This window comes from Girardinichthys multiradiatus, chromosome 21 (genome assembly GCF_021462225.1).
Source record: "Girardinichthys multiradiatus isolate DD_20200921_A chromosome 21, DD_fGirMul_XY1, whole genome shotgun sequence".
Classification (NCBI taxonomy): Eukaryota; Metazoa; Chordata; class Actinopteri; order Cyprinodontiformes; family Goodeidae; genus Girardinichthys; species Girardinichthys multiradiatus.
Genome location: NC_061813.1, coordinates 282,008 through 303,002, shown reverse-complemented (window position 1 = coordinate 303,002; position 20,995 = coordinate 282,008). Strand labels below are relative to the sequence as shown.

At 42.0% G+C, this 20,995-nt stretch overlaps 1 protein-coding gene and 1 long non-coding RNA gene across 6 annotated transcripts in view; both read left to right on the top strand.

The window, feature by feature from the left end:
* LOC124858305 overlaps positions 1-10,471 on the top strand; it is a 41,684-nt gene extending 31,213 nt beyond the window's left edge. Inside the window, exons 4-5 of the long non-coding RNA XR_007035796.1 lie at positions 3,213-3,742; positions 10,232-10,471. This is a non-coding gene — a long non-coding RNA (uncharacterized LOC124858305). The remainder of the gene's footprint in view (positions 1-3,212; positions 3,743-10,231) is intronic.
* Positions 10,472-11,105: 634 nt separating this feature from the next.
* On the top strand, positions 11,106-20,677 carry LOC124857722. 5 transcript variants are annotated; one of them, XM_047349101.1, is made up of 17 exons: positions 11,106-11,460; positions 15,749-15,879; positions 16,034-16,154; positions 16,687-16,776; positions 16,879-17,013; positions 17,102-17,197; positions 17,275-17,504; positions 17,601-17,779; positions 17,877-17,964; positions 18,110-18,457; positions 18,532-18,659; positions 18,729-18,820; positions 18,909-19,022; positions 19,107-19,196; positions 19,489-19,650; positions 20,089-20,268; positions 20,354-20,677. In XM_047349101.1, exons 2-11 carry the CDS (start codon positions 15,784-15,786, stop codon positions 18,598-18,600), a joined length of 1,452 nt encoding a protein of 483 aa, XP_047205057.1. In that variant the 5' UTR covers positions 11,106-11,460; positions 15,749-15,783; the 3' UTR covers positions 18,601-18,659; positions 18,729-18,820; positions 18,909-19,022; positions 19,107-19,196; positions 19,489-19,650; positions 20,089-20,268; positions 20,354-20,677. The 5 variants fall into 5 exon arrangements, with proteins under 5 accessions (XP_047205057.1, XP_047205055.1, XP_047205054.1 ...); XM_047349099.1 differs by having other exon boundaries at positions 18,110-18,659; XM_047349098.1 differs by adding an exon at positions 11,589-15,328 and having other exon boundaries at positions 18,110-18,820.
* The last annotated feature ends 318 nt before the right edge of the window (positions 20,678-20,995 follow it).

Sequence of the window (20,995 nt, the reverse complement as noted above, 5' to 3'; positions counted from 1 at the left end):
TGCAGGAATCAGGTGGACCATGATATGGCCGGATTGGCCCAGTGCAGCACGTGGGACGGCGTGATAAGCGTCTCTGATGGTGGTGTAACAGTGATCCAGAATGTTGTCCTCTCTGGTCGGACATTTTATAAACTGTCTATATTTGGGGAGTTCGTGGGTCAGATTACCTTTGTTAAAGTCACCAACGACGATTACTAAGGAGTCCGTGTTGGTCCGCTCCACACTCAGTATCTGGTCGGCGAGCATGCACTGTGCGACCTGCACGTTAGCTTGCGGCGGGATGTAAACACCGACCAGGATGAACGAAGCGAACTCATGGGGGAATAGAAAGGCTTACAGTTTATGATGAAGGCTTCCAGGTCTGGAGAACAGTGCTGCTGAATCACTGTCACGTCGTTGCACCAACCACTGTTGAGGTGAAAACAGATTCCTCCACCTTTTGCTTTGCCGGAGAGTTCCGTGTCTCTGTCCGCTCTGTAGAGCTGGAATCCTGCCAACTGCAGCGCAGAGTCCGGTATTAATCCACACAGCCACGTCTCCGTGAAGCACAAAACTGCCGATGAATAAAAGTCCCTGTTTTTCCCCAACAGCAGTTGTAGTTCGTAAATTTTGTTGGGAAGTGAGCGCACGTTAGAGAGAAATATTCCAGGTAACGGTGTTCGTAGTCCATGCTGGCGAAGTCGTACCGCACCCCAGCCCGTTTCCCTCTCTTCCGGCGTTTCACCGCGTGAACAAAGGTGAGCGCACCTTTAACCAGAATGTCCACAAATTCCAGAGCAGTAGGCAGAAAAGTTGGAAATAACTCCTCTGGTGTAGTAGCCCTGATGTTCATGAGTTCTTCTCTGGTGAGACAGCTCCGGGTACCATCACAGAAGACCGTTTTAATGCAAAAAACAAAACAAAACAATGCGCACCAACACGCCGAGGCGACCATCTGCGGCGCCATCTTGGTTAACTTCTTTACACTCAATGCCATATGTCAGCACAAGGTCCAGAGAATGAAGACAATGGTGGGTAGGTTTGCTAATGTTTTGAGCAAAGCCAATTGAGTCCAAGATAGCATTAAAGGGTATATTTAGGCGATCACTTTCAGTATCAACATGAATGTTAAAATCCCCCGCTATAATGACCTTATCTGTATTTAACAGTAAATCATATGAGAAGTCTGAGAACCGATCTAAAAATTGAAGATAAGGACCTGGTGGATGGTACAAGACAGAAGTAGTTTTAGTGCTTTGCAATTTAGATGAGGAAAACTAAGGACTAAATATTCAAAAGAGTTGTAGCTATTAATTGGTCTGGGACTAATCAATAAATCACACCACAAGATGGTTGCTACTTCTCCTCCTCACTCAGTATTTTGAAGTATGAGGAAATTTAAGGAATTAGAACTAGTTGACTTATTTATAGTAATATAATCCTCTGGCCGCAGCCAGGTTTTAGAGACAAAATAAATCAATCTGATTGTCACAAATCAAGTCATTAACTAACAAAGTATTTGAAGACAGAGATCTTCTGTTCAATGAGCCACATTTAATTGTTCTATTTTTCTTTTCAGTCTGAATTTTTATAAGATGCTTTATAAGACCCATTACTCTATTAAGACAGTGTCTTAATAGAGTAATGGGTGAGTAACAGTACAGAAGCTGCAGAGACCCTGCTTCCTGGTCTGAAGCCAGGGTTACAGAGAACTCATGAATTCGGCCCGATTCCTAGAAAGAAGAGCTGCTCCTGTTATGACTTGCCAAATGGAGGACCCCAGAATGCAGACGAGCAGGCAGCACGACAGTAGGTGAAAAAGGTTTAATTAACAAAAACTCTCTCACAAGAAGAGGCAGGAACAAAACAATAAACGGGCAGGCAAGACAGGCATGGCATGATCTGAACAACAAGACATGAGCATGATCTGAAAAGTGTCGACGCGGAATAAACAGGACAGGTGTGTATATATGGAGTGTGAAGCAAGAAGACAGATTAACTAGGTGCAGGTGAACTGAATAAACTTAATTGACAGGAGAGAACAACGTGACTGGAGCAAAGGCGGGCGACCAGGAGGTCGTCCCAAGCAGGCACAGAGTTGGAGATTGGCAGAGACGTAGAGACCTGGGCGGCCGGCGACGGCGGCGGGAACTTGCAGGTTGGTCAGGAGTCCGACCGAGCAGAGTAGAGGATCCTCGGTGCGGCACATCAGGAGGCCGACCGTGGAGCATAGAGGGCCCCCCAGAAACTCTGCGGAAATCCGGAAGCTTGGACCCAGGCGCCTCATAGTCAGGCTGTGAGCCAGGCGCCTCATAGTCAGGTGTGGAGTATGCCGAATCCTCAGAGACAGGAACAGAGTCGACGGGACTGCCGGAAACAGGAACAGAGTCTGGGGAACCCTCGGGGACCAGAATGAGGACAAGCTGCTCCTTGAACTCCCCAGAGACAGGATCCGGCGGTGCTTCCTCTTTGAAACCTTTATCTATGGGTTCAGAAGCCAGAACGAGGACAAGCTGCTCCTTGAAGCCCTCAATGACGTGAACAGGGTCCGGGGGTGGTTCGTCTTTGAACCCTTCATCAAGGGATTCAGGAACCAGGACAAGGACCAGACTTTTAGAGAACCCCCAGAAGACCTTGAAACCAGGAGCAGGGGCTGAGGCGTCAGGCGGACCCTCGGTGACATGAGCAGGGGCTGAGGCGTCAGCCGGACCCTCAGTGATGTGAGCAGGAGCTGAGGTGTCGGCCAGACCCTCAGTGACGTGAACAGGAGCTGAGGCATTGGCCGGACCCTCAGTGGCGTAGGCAGAGGCGTCGCCAAGACCCTCAGTGGCATGAGCAGGAGCTGAGGCGTCGTCGAGACCCTCAGTGGCTTGAGCAGGGGCTGGAGCCACAAGCCAGAACCTCGGAGGCTTGAAGTCAGGCTTGGAGTCAGGCTTCATCCCAGGCTGTGGTGTGTCAGGCTGTGGTCCTAATGATGAATAGAAAGACATAATGATTCATGTACACAATCAGTTTAAGGGAGCTGGAGCAGTATGTGCAAGGTTCTAGAACTGGACACGCATTCTAATTGAAGGATTTTAAATGCCTATTTTTATTAAATGCAGTAAGACAAAAATATAGAATCAAAGAGTCTCATAACTTAATGTGTTTCAAGACCCTGTACCATTTAAAGTAACATGTTTTGTTTCTGTGAATAAATGTTATCCAATATGTTCTTTTGTCATTGTCACCAGGAAGTCGTCTTACTCAGTCCAGGGGGTACAAAGAGGTCACCAGTGAGTTCCTGTGTACTCAGCGCTCCAGGGCAAATTGCACAATCTATTGACTGAACATTTACAATCATCAGAGACAACTACTGGAGAAAACATCGTTAAGAAATGTGAATAATTTTTTATAAGTGACCACATTCATCCACATCCTTCAGCCGCCACCCATAACACACTGCACCCAACCCCTTTGGCCTCTCTCATGGGTGGTGAGCCCATCGGGACCCAAGTTTCCTCTTCGGGAGGTGCCCGGCCGGGCTCCATGGGTGAAACCCCAGCCACCAGGTGCTCAACAGCGTGCCCCACCTCCAGGCCTGGCTCCAGAGTGGGGTCCCGGTGACCCGCATCCAGGCGAGGGAATACTGTGTCCATTTTTGGCAATAATCATAAGGGGTCTGCAGGCTGCACTTTGTCTGTTCCCTCACCTTGATGCAGATGTGTATTTCTAAAATGCATTAAAATTGGGGTTGGGGTGTACGAGACCCCCACTGCTTGAGGTAGGTGCAAGTGAAGCACTGTTGGTGTATTTTGTGAAGGTTTACAATGTTTGTGTCGAAGCCATGACTTTACGAATAAGATTCTCTCCGGTAAGAATACTAATCTAACGGCTAACCGCTAATTAGGGATGGTCCTGATAGTAACAGTTTGTTTGTTTCTTGCCCTAAACAGATTCATGCATGCAGTTGTCACACACACACACTCTTGAATGTTGTGTGCCGTTTATTATAAGCTCATATATATACAGTACAGACCAAAAGTTTGGACACACCTTCTCATTCAAAGAGTTGTCTTTATTTTCATGACTATGAATATTGTAGCTTCACACTGAAGGCAGCAAAACTATGAATTAACATATGTGGAATTATATACTGAACAAAAAAGTGTGAAACAATTGAAAATATGTCTTATATTCTAGGTTCTTCAAAGTAGCCACCTTTTGCTTTGATTACTGCTCCGCACACTCTTGGCATTCTGTTGATGAGCTTCAAGAGGTAGTCACCTGAAATGGTTTTCACTTCACAGGTGTGTCCTGTCAGGTATAATAAGTGGGATTTCAAACCTTATAAATGGGGTTGGGACCATCAGTTGTGTTGTGCAGGAGGTGGATACAGTACACAGCTGATAGTCCTGCTGAATAGACTGTTAGAATTTGTATTATGGCAAGAAAAAAGCAGCTAAGTAAAGAAAAACAAGTGGCCATCATTAAGAAATGAAGGTCAGTCAGTACGAACAATTGGGACAACTTTGAAAGTGTCCCCAAGTGCAGTCGCAAAAACCATCAAGCGCTACAAAGAAACTGGCTCACATGAGGACCACCCTAGGAAAGGAAGACCAAGAGTCACCTCTGCTGCGGACGATAAGTTCATCCGAGTCACCAGCCTCAGAAATCGCAGGTTAACAGCAGTTCAGATTAGAGAACAGGTCAATGCCACACAGAGTTCTAGCAGCAGACACATCTCTAGAACAACTGTTAAGAGGAGACTGTGTGAATCAGGCCTTCATGGTAAAATAGCTGCTAGGAAACCACTGCTGAGGACAGGCAAGAAGCAGAAGAGACTTGTCTGGGCTAAAGAATACAAGGAATGGACATTAGACCAGTGGAAATCTGTGCTTTGGTCTGATGAGTCCAAGTTTGAGATATTTGGTTCCAACCACCGTGTCTTTGTGCGGCGCAGAAGAGGTGAACGGATGGACTCTACATGCCTGGTTCCCAACGTGAAGCATGGAGGAGGAGGTGTGATGGTGTGGGGGTGCTTTGCTGGTGACACTGTTGGGGATTTATTCAAAATTGAAGGCATACTGAACCAGCATGGCTACCACAGCATCTTGCAGCGGCATGCTATTCCATCCAGTTTGCATTTAGTTGGACCATCATTTATTTTTCAACAGAACAATGACCCCAAACACACCTCCAGGCTGTGTAAGGGCTATATGACCAAGAAGGAGAGTGATGGGTTGCTGTGCCAGACGACCCGGCCTCCACAGTCACCGGACCTGAACCCAATCGAGAAGGTTTGGGGTGAGCTGGACCGCAGCGTGAAGGCAAAAGGGCCAACAAGTGCTACGCTTCTCTGGGAACTCCTTCAAGACTGTTGAAAAACCATTTCAGGTGACTACCTCTTGAAGCTCATCAACAGAATGCCAAGAGTGTGCGGAGCAGTAATCAAAGCAAAAGGTGGCTACTTTGAAGAACCTAGAATATAAGACATATTTTCAGTTGTTTTACACTTTTTTGTTCAGTATATAATTCCACATGTGATAATTTATAGTTTTGATGCCTTCAGTGTGAAGCTACAATTTTCATAGTCATGAAAATAAAGAAAACTCTTTGAATGAGAAGGTGTGTCCAAACTTTTGGTCTGTACTGTATATATATACAGGGTTGGACAATGAAACTGTTATTTTAGTGTGGGAGGTTTCATGCCTGGTGGCCAGTCTTCATTGATTGCACATTGCACCAGTAAGAGCAGAGTGTGAAGGTTCAATTAGCAGGGTAAGAGCACAATTTTGCTCAAAATATTGAAATGCACACAACATTATGGGTGACATACCAGAGTTCAAAAGGAGACAAATTGTTGGTGCACGTCTTGCTGGCGCATCTGTGACCAAGAAAGCAAGTCTTTGTGATGTATCAAGAGCCACGGTATCCAGGGTAATGTCAGCATACCACCAAGAAGGATGAACCACATCAAACAGGATTAACTGTGGACGCAAGAGGAAGCTGTCTGAAAGGGATGTTTGGGTGCTAACTTGGATTGTATTCAAAAAACATAAAACCACGGCTGCCCAAATCACGGCAGAATTAAATGTACACCTCAACTCTCCTGTTTCCACCAGAACTGTCCGTCGGGAGCTCCACAGGGTCAATATACACGGCCGGGCTGCTATAGCCAAACCTTTGGTCACTCATGCCAATGCCAAACGTCGGTTTCAATGGTGCAAGGAGCGCAAATCTTGGGCTGTGGACAATGTGAAACATGTATTGTTCTCTGATGAGTCCACCTTTACTGTTTTCCCCACATCCTGGAGAGTTACGGTGTGGAGAAGCCCCAAAGAAGCGTACCACCCAGACTGTTGCATGCCCAGAGTGAAGCATGGGGGTGGATCAGTGATGGTTTGGGCTGCCATATCATGGCATTCCCTTGGCTCAATACTTGTGCTAGATGGGCGCGTCACTGCCAAGGACTACCGAACCATTCTTGAGGACCATGTGCATCCAATGGTTCAAACATTGTATCCTGAAGGTGGTGCCGTGTATCAGGATGACAATGCACCAATACACACAGCAAGACTGGTGAAAGATTGGTTTGATGAACATGAAAGTGAAGTTGAACATCTCCCATGGCCTGCACAGTCACCAGATCTAAATATTATTGAGCCACTTTGGGGTGTTTTGGAGTCAGAAAACGTTTTCCTCCACCAGTATCACGTAGTGACCTGGCCACTATCCTGCCAGAAGAATGGCTTAAAATCCCTCTGACAACTGTGCAGGACTTGTATATGTCATTCCCAAGACGAATTGATGCTGTATTGGCCGCAAAAGGAGGCCCTACACCATACTAATAAATTATTATGGTCTAAAACTAGGTGTTTCAGTTTCATTGTCCAACTACTGTACATCACACCTTCTGTAGACATTGTCTCGCTATGTGTCCTTTCGTTCCACATTTGTAACTGGTGTCTTCATGTTTCTTATTGCTTGTATGCTGCTTAGTGTAAGTTCTATTTTGCCTTGTACATGTTTTCATGACATTGTCAGTAGATTCAGCTGCTTTCATTCTTTCAGTTTCTTCATAAACTCTTAGCTTTCTCTTAACGTCTGCAAATGTAATACCATCTCCATCTTGTGCACAGCAAGCGGTTTGAAGGATTCTGGTAGTCCATATAACATCATGGCAACTATCAGTCCATCACTCATGCTCTCACCTGCGCTTCTTAAAGCTGTAATGAGGTTCTTAGCTCTTATAATATAGTCTGTAAAACTCTGTGCTTGCCATGTGTAGCTTTGTCAGTGATGTATACAGATGAATTATTCGGGGCTTGCTTTTCCCACAATAATATTCTCTTAGAATTTTCAGAGCGTTTCTACCGTTTTCTCCAGCTTCATGTCTTATTACCGACAGGCTTTTATCATTCAGCACTTTCACCAACTCTGCAAAACAGTCCGCATTTTTTCATCTGTCTTCAGCCAGCTGTTCTCCATCCTCAATGATGGATTCGTGCAGGATAGTGTCTTTTAGCTTCAGTGTGTGCAGATTGGCAAGAAATCTTGTCTCCCATAAGTCATATTTTTCTTCACATCCATCGAATAACAGCGGGGATACACAGATATTTGTTCCTCTGGTCGCCATTTCGTCTGAAGCACTAGCCTGCTATACTTATTTCACTGCTAAACTAGCTTGTTGGCTTCGATGCACTGATTTCCCGTGCGTACGTTTATTGCGTTACTTCTTCGCATTGAACTTCTTCCGAGTAGCTAATACTCATTTATTTCCATGTCACCTGGGCCCATAACCTGTTAAGGGTTGGAGATATTCAGCTCTCCACGTGTGGACGGATAATAAACAAATCACTCGGACTTCTCTTTAGGCGATTGTCGCCATATTTTATTGTAGAACTTCCCGGCTCTGTTCTGCGCCGAACTGAAAAAAAGTTAGAACAGCAGCATACGCAACAGAAACAGAAATACACCCGCTACCAAAATAAAAGTATAAGAGCATTAAACACGTCACTTAACACAGACCTGTATCCAAGTTACAATTCTTAAGCAAAATACTAGAAAAGCTCATTTTTGTTCTATTAAATACATTTTAAATGACACTAAGAAATATAAGGGGCTAGCTTTATTCAAACTTTTTGACAGCTCGAGTGACAGGTTGACAGCTTGACAGGTTGAACTCCCATGTCCCATGTGATATCAATTTGAATCTCACATAACTTACTATTACAAGTAACATACAGTTTTCACATAAAATATCAGAAGGAAAAAGTAGAGTAGAAAGTTAGAAGGTGTGTGATGGAGTGTGAGAATGGCAGATAAAGTAAACAAACTCACAGTTGAAAGATTAGAGGGTGCGTTAAGCATGCAGTTACAAAAGATATTCAGAAGTTGAAGTATAGAGTTGTTAAAGTGTGGAATAGGGTTATCTGTTTGCTGGGAAGGAAGGCCCTCTGCTCTCCATGTCAGTGCAAAGTTTGTTTAAAAAAACTTGACCACTGTACTGAAGAGAACAATCTTTAATCTCTCACTTCTGTTTATTCTTTCCTGCCTGATAAGACTGCATATGAGGCCTCTGAGGTTGCACCCCCTCACCCCATGCACCCTCAGCTCCATCTCAGCCCTCAGCTCGGGGTGCAAAAGTAATGGCACCCATTTTTCAAATAAAGGGAGGAACAACTGCAGTACAGTTAATAGCAGGTAACTTGGAAGTTTCAAGGGGAAATGTGAATTAGGAAATAAATTATTTCAACAATTAGACAACAATCAATCAAGAGGGAGTCTGCATAAGCCCGATTACAGGGAGGTTTCAGATCTTGCTGCAAAAAGGAGTCTCACTACAGCATGGTCAGTGGGAGAGTGCTCCTTCACTTCAAGGACCCTGTGGGTGGAGAAAGGAACTCAGGTGAAAGATGGATCTGAGCTGGACCTTCAGACTGGTGGCCAAATAAAATTACAAGTCACAGCTGATGATAAAATGGAGGCCTATGTAATACAGCAGAGATTTGTTGTCTAAAATTGCAGCTGAATATTTTGACTCATCCTTGAGCATCAAACCTGGTTCGCACTGCAAGAAGAATCAGCTTCTCTTGTTACTCTCTGTGCTGGTTTTGACTTCCAAGCCAGGCCCATCGAAGCTGACAGACACAATGATAAATTAAAGCTGCAAGCATCATTGTGATCGCAGCTCAGCCTGTGCAGTGACTGCAGGAGCCTGGCATTGCTGCCTACACGCCACCGACGAAGCTACTGTTTGAATCCACATGTCGGCACTAGGTGTTACTGTGAGCGACATGTCATATAGTCTTGTATCATGAAGCGCTCTGGTCTGGTGAGAAGCATTCAAAATTTGGGAGAAATCAGACCTTTCAAATGGAAGCTCCACTCACTTGTTTGTTAGTGCGCAGGACTAAAACAACGTCATGAAATGACTGTGCCAACATGTTCAGCATTGATCTGTGATGATGTCTACTACCTTTGAAGTGGATCCGATGATGTATGAGAGAGATAGAGCACTTGAAATGTCCTATGGAGCACCATTGATCGAAATTCCAATGTAGTCCAACAGAGCTGTTTGGGGGTTAACAAAGATCAACCATATTCAGTTTGGAGTAAATCGGACTTTCCAGGAGAAGGTGCGCTCACTTGTTTATTAGTTGGCAGGGCTAAAATGATGTCATCAATTGACTGTGCCAACATGTTCAGCATTGATCCATGATGTAATATACTACATTTGAATTGGATCCGATGATGTATGAGGGAGATAGAGCAGTTGAAATGTAGGAGACGCTGTCTAGATGGAAGCTGCACTTGATTGTTTATTAGTGGGTTGGGCTAATAAAATGATGTCATCAATTGACTGCGCCAACATGCCAACATACGTGTACCAAATTTCACAATCCTCGGTCAAAGCATGGCTTGGGGCTGATTTTTTATTTTTTATTTTCTAGGGGGCGCTTTGGAAGAATTAGGCCGCGCCCACCAAATATCTGTTCAGATCTCTTTTGGGGACTGGACTAGGATCAATCATATTGAATTTGGTGCAGATCAGATGATCTATGTGGAAATTAGAGCCAAACGTATGGCCATGGAGAGACGTCAAACCTTACTGCACCACCACAGCCATGCCCTTTTATGAAAATTCACTGTGCTTCAAACGAAATTAGACCCATTAGTTATTAGTCACCTGATACAGTTTGAAATGGATCGAGTGTAGACAACCAGATAGTGACATTTCCCAGTAAAAAAAGTAACTTCCTGTTCTCAGGCGGCGTGACTTGGATGACGTCAGCATATGACCCCATGGAATCGTTGGGAACCCAAAGGTCCTCCTTCATGCCAATTTCAGGAGGTCATCCCCATCACAGATTGAAGCTGAAGATCTTGTGTGGATTTAATTAACATTTAATTTCCATTTGGTATTAATAAAGTATTTTTGAATTGAATTGAATTGAATTGATGAGCTTGCTAACTCTTTCCACTGTAGATGAGATTTGTCTGCCTTTTTTCCAAGCTAATAAAATTTTTTAAAACGAGTGTTTTTACAATGGGAGATTTACCTCAGGCAAACACCAACCTAAATGAACAAGAAATGGGTGTAAACACAAATATACCAGAATGTTGCAGAATCAACAAGATAAATGCATTTCTTTCAAGAGAAGTGTTGCTTCCTCTGGTAGAGGTAGTTCACTTTGAAGTTTTTTGCCAGCAGACACAAAAACAGAAGGAGGCTGAGGCAGTCTCAGGCCTTGTCCACAAGTAGGCGGATATCTGGGAAAATGAATAACATTTTATGTGGTTTGGCTTTTTATCCACACATAAACTCCGTTTTATATCACTAAAATCGAATAATTCTGAAAACTCTGGCCAAAATGGAGATTTATAAAAACTCAGTTTTTTGATCCTGCAAGTGTCCAAGATCAAACGGACATTTACCGTTCGGTGCGTCACTGTCTGCGACAAATATTGCAGCGCTGACATCAAATGTGCAACCATTGTTTATTTTTACTCCAACGTACAGTGGAGTAAAAATTAATGACGAATGATCTCCAGTGAACACTATCTTGTTTTTTTTTATCAGCTTTATATTCTAAAACTGTTTTTAAAAGAAGTTTAACTTCTTTTTCTGTTCACACAAACAAACCTGGCGCCATGTTCTATACCTAACAGGAAGTCATGATTGTTTTGAAGGATTCTGATTGGCTGACATAGGTTTCATTTTTGCAGCCCCCTATGCATCTGTAGTGTTTAACACAACGCTCAGTTGCCTATTTCTATGGGTTGGTTTGGATGAAAACTTTTCTGAAAACCCTCACATGTGTACGATATTATTTTTAAAAACGATGTAGGGGAGATATTTGTTTAAAAGCCCTGCTACGTGTCTACAAGACCTCAGAGGCAGGGTGCTGCATGCTAGTCAGCATATATTATTGATAGAGGAAGCGTTGCACTTTGGTGTTTTCTGTTCTTTGATTTAAGTGGAAAGCGGCAATGTCTGTAAGTAACAATTACATTTTTGGGACGTATGGTGAATAATCTTTTGTTTATTGATGTTTCTGTGCTAGATATGTCGATTTGAATGTACCAAGCATTCATTTTGAAATTTTAAATTTTCTGTGTTTCAGTTTTACACATATCTCAATAAACCTGCTGAAAAACAACCTGGACTGCTTAGTAGCAGATGGATGGGAAAGTGTTTAGCTACCTGAATAGCTGAGTACATGTGAGGAACTACATAATACTCTGTGAGGCCAGGACAAATTTATTGTAAAAATATAAAACTCATTATCAAGCACAGCCAGCAACATATTGAACTTATGTCACCGATGAAATGAAAATCAATGAAAATCACTTTAAATCTAGATATGCCAGGATTTTTTAATCATGCCGGACTTAACTTTATTCAGTGTATTTTCTTTTTTTTTACACTATTTGGATCCATTTCATATGATCTATTCATATGAACTAACAACAAAAAGGTGTTTTAAAAGAAGGAAGGTGTGTTTTTGTTATCAACAGACCAATAATGTGGTGATCTCTGACCTGGAAATGATCACAGATCCATTTACATGTCGAGAATGTGGTATTTCAAGCGCTAATATTTCTATGAATCAAGTTTATACTAACGTGAGTATGCACTTATTAGGCAAATGCTCTAGGTTTGTTTAAATAATCACGTCCACCATGTAAGAACAACAATAAATGTATAATTTTCTGACATACAAATTCTGTCAGGGATAAGTACCTTGACACGACACCTGTCTGTGTCTGTCTGTCTAAATTGCACTCAGACCAGGTAATTGGCACCCAGATAGCTTTTACTTCAGCCATTTAGGAACCAGTGAGGGCCAAGCTTAAAGGGCTGTGCTTATACTCATAGAATCTGGAGTTACAATACAAAAACATTTTTTTTATTTTGTATAGGCTTGTCCTTTAAACCGGATATATCATGGTTTTAAATCCTACCTTTTCACAATTAAATCATTCAGTTGTGGTTTATATAAAATAGAATTGCAATGCTTTGGTCTGAACTAATAGTTATTGTAGCTCCACAGGCCCCTCTATAACACCTGTTCTGAGATGCGTCAGAGAGCAACTCATTTTGGTGCGTTGTCTTTAAATGCTACTGAGGCAAGTCACACCCCACCCCCCTCCAGGTCAAGGTGCACTTTAACCCGTTTGGCAACAATTATCTAGTGCCGCAGAAACAAGACAAAAACGACATAAACAATAAAAAACTGTTTATGTTATAAAAATATTCAAAACATGCAGTACTGTTATATCTTCAAGGAGCTAAGAGCAGCACACAGCACTAGCATAAGGCGAAGGTATGATGCTACTGCCATCAAAACAATGGCCAGGACGTCATATCAACACACAATAAATTAATGTCTAAAATAAAGTTTGCAGTCATTTTAGCGTTATTTTCAGCTTACCGCTTGGATGTGTCCGTTGTTTTCATTGACAGAAGGAACTGCCCGCTTATATTAGATGAAATCTTTCAGCAAATCCTTCTTGATACTGGCAGAGGTTGCCTAAAGTCCTTGAATTCAGGGAAATTGTAATTTTCCACAAAAAATGTTAACACCAATACTTATCCGGGCGCATCACATTGCGCTGAATAGTAAAAAACAATTTAATGAAGCCTCAAGGCAAATTATCTGCCTCGAGGCTTCATTATAAATTTTATAAACTGAGGTACTCGAGTGTGATCTGGCCACTTTCCTTCCACTATATAGGACAAACACGCTGACGGCGCATCTACTCTTGCCTGAGAGAATCAGGCTCTCATTGTGGCTGAATTTTACTCCACCCCTAGATAATAACAATCTGGGATGGGAGAACAGAATTCTATTCTCAGTTTATGTAAAAACCCAAGTTTTCCAGCACCTGCCGTGTTGCCAGCATGTGGAATTGTCTCTACGTGATCTGTCGTTCTCTTACGGAACAATGAAAGTAAAAGGAATAAAACCCAGGGTTATCCTCAAAATGCGGAACCCTGGAAATAAAGTTTTTTTGACAGGAGATCTAGCAGTTCTGACCGGAGAGCAGAGTTCAGCTCTGGAAACGGCAGAAATGTCCCCACGATCCCACTGAACAGTGGGGAGTGTGACAGAAACTGCAGAGTGAAACTCTGCTGAACAGTCTGTGCCTCCATCTGTCCAAGGAGCATAGAGCTGCCACTCCAAGTAGTGCTCTGAGAGGGGGTGCACATTTATTTACAGTGAGATCTTGGTACCTTTGAAATGGCCGTTTAAAAGTTCCTCTTATGCCTTGTGTGGAGGATGTGTGAGGAGATTACAGCAGAATCATGCAATCTGGCTGAGTCTGCATTTTTTAAAAACCCCGCTCTTTATGTTTTATTCCAAAACAGTTAACATTTTACAGACATTCCCCCAACATCCGCCGTGTCTCCTGTGGAAGGCTGGACCAGGAGCATGCTGGTGCTGCTGAACCCGACGGTCCAGCCCAGGGCTGGTAGTGTGGGAGGAATAGGTGCCAGGCCAGAAAAGAGCCCCATGCCTCCCGACTCGCTCCAGCTCATCATGAAATATCTGCAGCTGCTCCGGCACAGACTGAAAATAGGCACTGAACAGTCCATTGGGACTGTTACAGATGTCCTCTGCATCTTCTGGTGGGAGATTCAATTCTTGAGCTTTCTTAAAATGGCGCTGGTGAGGAAAACAATGTTGTTGGTCCCTGCTGTAGCCTATGTGGCACACCCAGTGAGCCTAGCAGTGATCTGATCACTGGGGAAGGGGGCACTGGCTGTTGTCTGATCAGCCAGGCCTACCTGACACCCAAACAGGCTTAGACTGGGCTCTAGTGTAGGATCCGGAGAAAAGCCCTGATCCATGAAGGACCCCACTCTCGTGATGAGTGAGAAGGTGAGGACTGGTGCCTTCAGCTGCTGTGGTTTGGCTGCTACTCTTGATAGGAACACTGTTATCGTGGGGGCCAGACCAGGTCTTGTCGGCTGAGATGTGCAGAGGCACATTTCCCCGCCATATCATCTGTGGAAGGCTGGCCTAGTTGTGCAGGGACTGGGGCATCTTTAGCACTACTACTGCCATGATAGCTATGACTGCGCTAACAAGTGCACTCATCACCGGATGTGGGGTGGTTGCTGACATGAGGTGACTCTGAGCATGGGCTGATGGCGAACTGATGCTCAGTATGAGGGATTGCTGCAAAATCAACACCAGTGACTGTCCACTGTCTCTACATGCTCATCCGGGTGGAGGGAATGCTACAAGTCATTGACTGGATGCAATTTGCTGGGTTTCCTTAGACAGAAAAACGTTTTATCCAATAAATCATTGAATCTGACTGCACTGTTCAATGATTAGGATTTATTGGAATGTATGTACCTGACTTTTCAACCCAGTCTCATTCCAAATTGTGTAATACCTACGTTTGTCCACAGGGCAAAACGTAGCCATTTCACAAAAAGCGCTCTGAAATAGTAGCATAGCTACGTTTCATTTTCACATTCTTTTCTATGGTCTTACTTTAGGTCACGTGACTGCTGAGTTTCTCGCCAGCATGAACCAAAAACATGGCGGATATCCTTGTTTTTTCGGTGAAAATTGCTTTATTTTGAGATAGATTGTGGCTTTAACATTGTTTTGATAGCTTTTCTAGCGACAAATGGACACTTTATTTTCATAGTATCCATTCAGTTTATGTAAATGATTTGTAGTTTTTTCGTTTGCACGTACAGTTTTTCAGGTCTCCACAAAATAGTACTATGTTTATGTTGTTGGTATAGTGGTTGCTAAGGGCGCTATTAACAACGAACCGGAAGGAAGTCGATGACAGTCACGGACCGAGTCACTCAAACTGGTTACCTTTATTTATTTATGTATGTATTTATTTATTTATTTATTTTGTATCCTTTAAATTTGAATACACCTTGTGATAATCAATTGTAAATATTTTTTTCTTTAATTCTGTGAGATTTATGCAATATGTAATTGTATTATTATTATTATTATTATTATTATTATATGTAAATAAACCCGACAACAACATTCATTATAGCGGTGTTGAAACAGGAAACGACAGGCGATGCACTTAAAACTAGTGGGTGCATTACAGTGACGTAATGAAAGTTGTCACGTACGGGAGACCTCTTAATTAATTCGTTTTTACAGGATATGTACATGTTATAAAATAAAGCAAACCAAACTTAAACCTGTATTAATCAAATATATATTATTCAATAAAATCTAAACGGAAACCCATTTAACAAAGCTCACTATTTTCGTTCGCGACTGCGCAGTGACGCCCACTGCCCATTTAACACCTGGTGTGGAGATGCAATCAAGCCTCAACCACAATGCGGTGAACATGGATACGTTAGAAGATGACGACGCTTTATTTCTTGTTATTGTGCTTTTGGATGAATGCAAGGTACGTAATGCTATTACAGTATTTTTGTATAAGTTTAACGGTTGAAACTCTTAAGACAAGAGCGGTCTTTTTTAGACGTTAGCTGATAATGTGTTACAGATAACATTAGCATCTCTCATAACCGTTTGTTTTGCTTTCTTTTCAACGTAAACAGCCCGAAGGAGTGTCGGAAACAGGCCCAGAGAAATGTGTGTGGAACGAGGAGGACGAAGAAGGGAATCCTCTCCCCAAAAGTAGTAGAACGGAGGAGGGACGAAAACGTCCTTCATCCACAGGTGAGTTTTTTCCTCTTTTTACTGTTAACCTTTTCGGAATCATGACGCTTGTTTTGGACAGAGCATATTGTTTGTGCTTGACATAATAGTGGATCAAAAGTCAATCAACCAATTCAGTTATTTGGTTGATTCTTATGTGTGTGTGCACAGTATGTATGTGAGTACATAAATGCTCCTTATGCGTGGGTGTGTGTGTTCCTGTTGTTAATATTAAAATAGTGTAATGTGTTAGGGTCTTGTCTTTTTAACTCTAAAGCATCTAAGAACCAGAGGTGGGAATTATTGATACTTTTTTTACAGTTCATTAGTTTCATGCTTTGTACTGAAAATTCCAGTCCTCAAAGGATGCTGCAATCCTGAGTTTAATTGGTTAACATAATTTGGTAGAACTCAACAAGCTGTTGAGAGCCATCTAATTTAAATCAAGTGTGTCAAGCAGAGAGGTGTCTAAAGCCTGCAGGACTTCAGCCCTCCAGCACTGGAGTTGCCCATCCCTGTCTTATACTGTGTTGTCCCTTTCAAACTAATTCAGACACGCCAAATGACACCTGCGGAAGCATGGACCCATCATGTGCTCCATCTACTCGTGAGCAGTGTGTGACTGGGACCCTTCAAGACATAGGTAGATTAGTAGCCAATGTTTTAAATTTTTGATAATGGCTAGTTTTACCTATGCTTGTTGTGATGTGTCAGGAGTGTTTGCCAAGACCACTTTATTGTGCAGCATGTGATGTTGCCAGACACGACTCCATGATGCTCCATAACAGATCATCCATGGTAGAAGGATTCTACAGACCACTGCCACCAACATCTCACATTAGGGAAGAAGAGGGAGGAAAATTCTCCTACCATGAAAAAGGTATTTTATGTTTAAGATTAGGGAAAAACCTTCACTGTTTTGATATACTCTAATTGTAATATAAAATGTTTGTTTACTTCATTCCAAGAGTGCTTTTTGCCAGTAAATCTTCCCTGCTGTGACTGCTCTACTGGACCGATGGCCATTTCTGCAGGAAAGCAAGTAATTCTAATTGGAATGAATGGTACATTATTATTATTAGTATTATTATGAGATGCAGACAAAAAATCTTTTAATTTTTTAATTTTTATTTTTTTTAAGGGCGATACAATCTGTCTTTTCCAACTGTCACCTGCTCCTGTGGAAAAGCTTGGGATGTTGGCATTAGTGATCTGGTTGAGAGTGGCTATTGGCCAGCCACAGTCTATTTTGAGACTTTATATGCAGTGGATTTGTTTATCACATATGAAGATCTCAAGGTTACTACACCAGGAATGTCACGGCAAGCTTTTGTGGGTATGCTTGAACAGCGCATCAAACTCTTTGGTCGGGTGAGTACATCATTGAAGCAATTGTTTACTACATTGACTTAGTTTGCTATGCATTTATATGGTTTCATGGTCTATTTTGTTTACTTTTTCTATCAGAGTGGCAAAATATGTAGAGACACCATGCAGAAATCATTCCTGGAATGGTCTTATGCAAAATTTGAGGTTGAGAGGTTGTCTCAGGTGCATCTGTTTCAGTGCCCTGCATGCACACCCTCTATGTTGGTTGTTGCAGTAGATGGAAACCTCAAGCTTTACCGCTTTAAAAGCCAACCGGGGTGTGTAAAATTATTGTCCATTTAAATTCTGAAATGCTATAGCTGTAAACGTTTTTTTTTAGTTTTTTTTTTTAACTCCTGTTTTGGTTCATTTTAGACCTAATGGATTTTTTGAAGGTGTGTTTCTGGCCAAGGATGCCGAGGTGACCTCCTTTGTTGACTACATTCATGGGGCAACACAACATGTAAAGTTTATTTACATTTCTTCTTTTTACTAATTATAATCTACCTGCGTTTGTGTTTGTTACCCCATAGAACATCATTAGCAACAGTTAAGTCTTGATTTCTAACGCTTTGCTCTGTGTGCATCTTTGTCTTCTTCTCTAATAGAATCCTGGGAAAGGGAGGTGTGGTGCAGGCGAGTTGGTGGCATCACGAGAGTCCTCTACCAAGTCTGCAAGCAAAGTGGATGAGGAAGGTGTCATGGTTGCTGTCTGCCGTCATGGGATTTTGCTGAAGGGACTGAATATGTTCCGTGGGGAGATATTTGCATATCCCTTATATCTCCAGAAACAGCTTGCTTCACAAAATGTGCAGTTCTTCTGCTCTGATGTGGTATGCAAATATTGGCCATATTTGCAGAGGGTTGTGGGGCAGTGTCCTGAGTTACAGGACCTGTTGAAGATGCATCCCTTTCTTTCAATCATGCATGCTAAAGCACATTCCTGGATGTGTGAGGTAATTGCCAGTGGCTTATTTGTCATTACTACTATTGGTCCTCTTCCAAAAGGTAACATACAAATTTGTTGCAGTTGCAATGGTGGTGGTGGGGGGGGGTGAAATCAAGAGGGAGCAGGAACAACAATAGGGGAGGAGGTTGAACAAGTGAATAGCTTCTTCTCTCGACCAGCCATATGTTCCAAGTACATGTCAAAAGCTGGTAAATATTTTTTTTTTTATGCATCTAACTGATTTAGCTTTTGGTTTCCTGGCCTAATGTGTCGTTAAGTCCGCACAGACATCCTTACTATCCAGGCCAGTGGCTGGAACAAGCGGAAGGCAGAAAATCTTGACCGGACATTGGCCAAACGATACATCAAGGTAAAGACCAGACTGATTTTTGTCATGATGGAAACTTGTTACTTTCAAATTTGGCTCACAAAGTTATTCTAATTTGGATTTTTGACAGACTGTGCAAAGGATTTCTGAGGCATCAGAGGACCTTAAAAACTGATTAAACAGTTGTCAATACAAGAAGACATAGTCCAGCAGTGGGTGTCTGAAGTTAAAGAGTGGACAGCAGGTACTGTGAAAAACGTTTAAGGAACAAATCCAAATTACTTTTTTCCTCAGTTTTTATGAATTTTCTTTTTTATATTTCCTCAAGGAACAACTAGTCAAAACGACCTGGAGAAAACCATCGAAGGACTGTACCTGAGCATCAAGCAGAGAAAATACGAGCTGTATCGTCAATCTGGTGAGAAGGGAGGGGCGAAGAAATACTTATTTTTATTTTTTTCCTTTTCTAATGACATGGGGGGAGGGGGCAGGCATTCAGAGCTAAAACTAAATAAACTGAAAAGTAGTTTTGTTGTGTAGACTTGCTTAAATATGTATTCATTTATCTGTAAGTGGGTAATCAAGCAGTATTTGTTATTTATATATATATATATATATATATATATATATATATATATATATATATATATATATATATATATATATATAAATATATATATAAATACTTCTTTTTTTTCTTTTTATTCTAGATGGCAACAAGCAGAGACATCAGCTAAGGAAAAAGATTGCTGCAGAGAAGAGAGCCTTAGGAGATGCCATTACAAAACATAATGCTGTTATGGGTGGAGCTGACAAACTCCCTCTTCCCAACGAGCTCTTGGCTGAGGAAAACTACTCCTGGCCTTGGGAATGTAAGTACATAAGACATGAATACAACTATCTTTATATCCACTTTGCTTAATTTCCAAGAAAAAGAAGCAGTCCACCATTGTTAACTGTAGGTGTTGCAAAGATTTGGGTCATTGGATCACAGAAGCTAGGGAGACTTTCTATCCCCCCTTCTATTAGTGTAGAAACTTAAGTGGAGTTGCAGACACATTCCTCACGTTTCTATTACAATGTACCTCTGAAAATGTTTATTTTGTACTTTATTTACCTGTTGAGCACTTTGGCTACCTTCATGTATGTGAAAGTGCTGTATAAATTTTAAGTATGTTATAATATATCATCACGGGAAAGATTGGCAGTGTACTTCAAGTCCAAAATCCTATGAAAGTACACACATTAAAAGATACCAAAATAAATTTGCTCTAGTCATGTAGGATGACAGCTATAACTCTGAATTGCAGGTCATGGTGATATGATGGAGAAGAAAAAGCTTTATGACAAGGTGATGCTGCTGACAAGACTGAAAAAAGAAGAGGTTATTGTGGTTCGGGAAGTCAAACAGCACTGGGAGTACTTGAGGACTGTTGTTGGAACACTGGAAGAACTTTCCTCCCAGCTTTCTGAAGGGATCACCCAGCAAGGTAAGGTGTTTTTTTGTTTTTTTTCCTCATGAATGTCCAGAGCTTGTAGCCTTTATTTGTTTTCCTTTTTTTATGTAATTGTCAGGCAGCATTGAGGCATTGATGGGGAGAGGACGTGAGGGGCTGCTCTGTCTGCTGAGGAGGAGGCTGTCTGCTGTTAGAGCCCAGCAGGGTGCTGCTCGCACAACTTACCAACGTGTCTTGGGATTGCAACGATTGTCTCTGGATGACTCCTTGACTGATGATGAAAACTTGGACAGTAGCTCTTCTGATGAAGAAATTTGACCTCCCTCAAAAACAGTCACCCTAGCACCAATATATTGTAATAATGATGCCTGTATGGGAGGGGGGACTGATATTGAATTTGTACTTTATTATGCAATATGACAAATAAATTTCTTTAAAATTACATTTTGGTAGATTTATTCTGCACTACACTATTGTAACTTTAAATAGATGTGATCAATTAGATGCAGATGCTGTTTTTAATTAGGATTTTCTTCTTTTTTTTTTCTTTACAAATTGGGCATAACTTCACCCACAACATTTCATAGTGCTTGTACTTGTGTTGACGTCACCTCACTGTTTTTGGACTTGTATGAAACGGCCTTCACTAAACTGTTCAATGTGTTTAAATGGAACACGCTTGGTAGATGTTCTACAGCATTAATCGGTGACCTTTTTAATAAGTCTTCAGTTTATTGGTCTCGATGCAATGCAAAGGTAT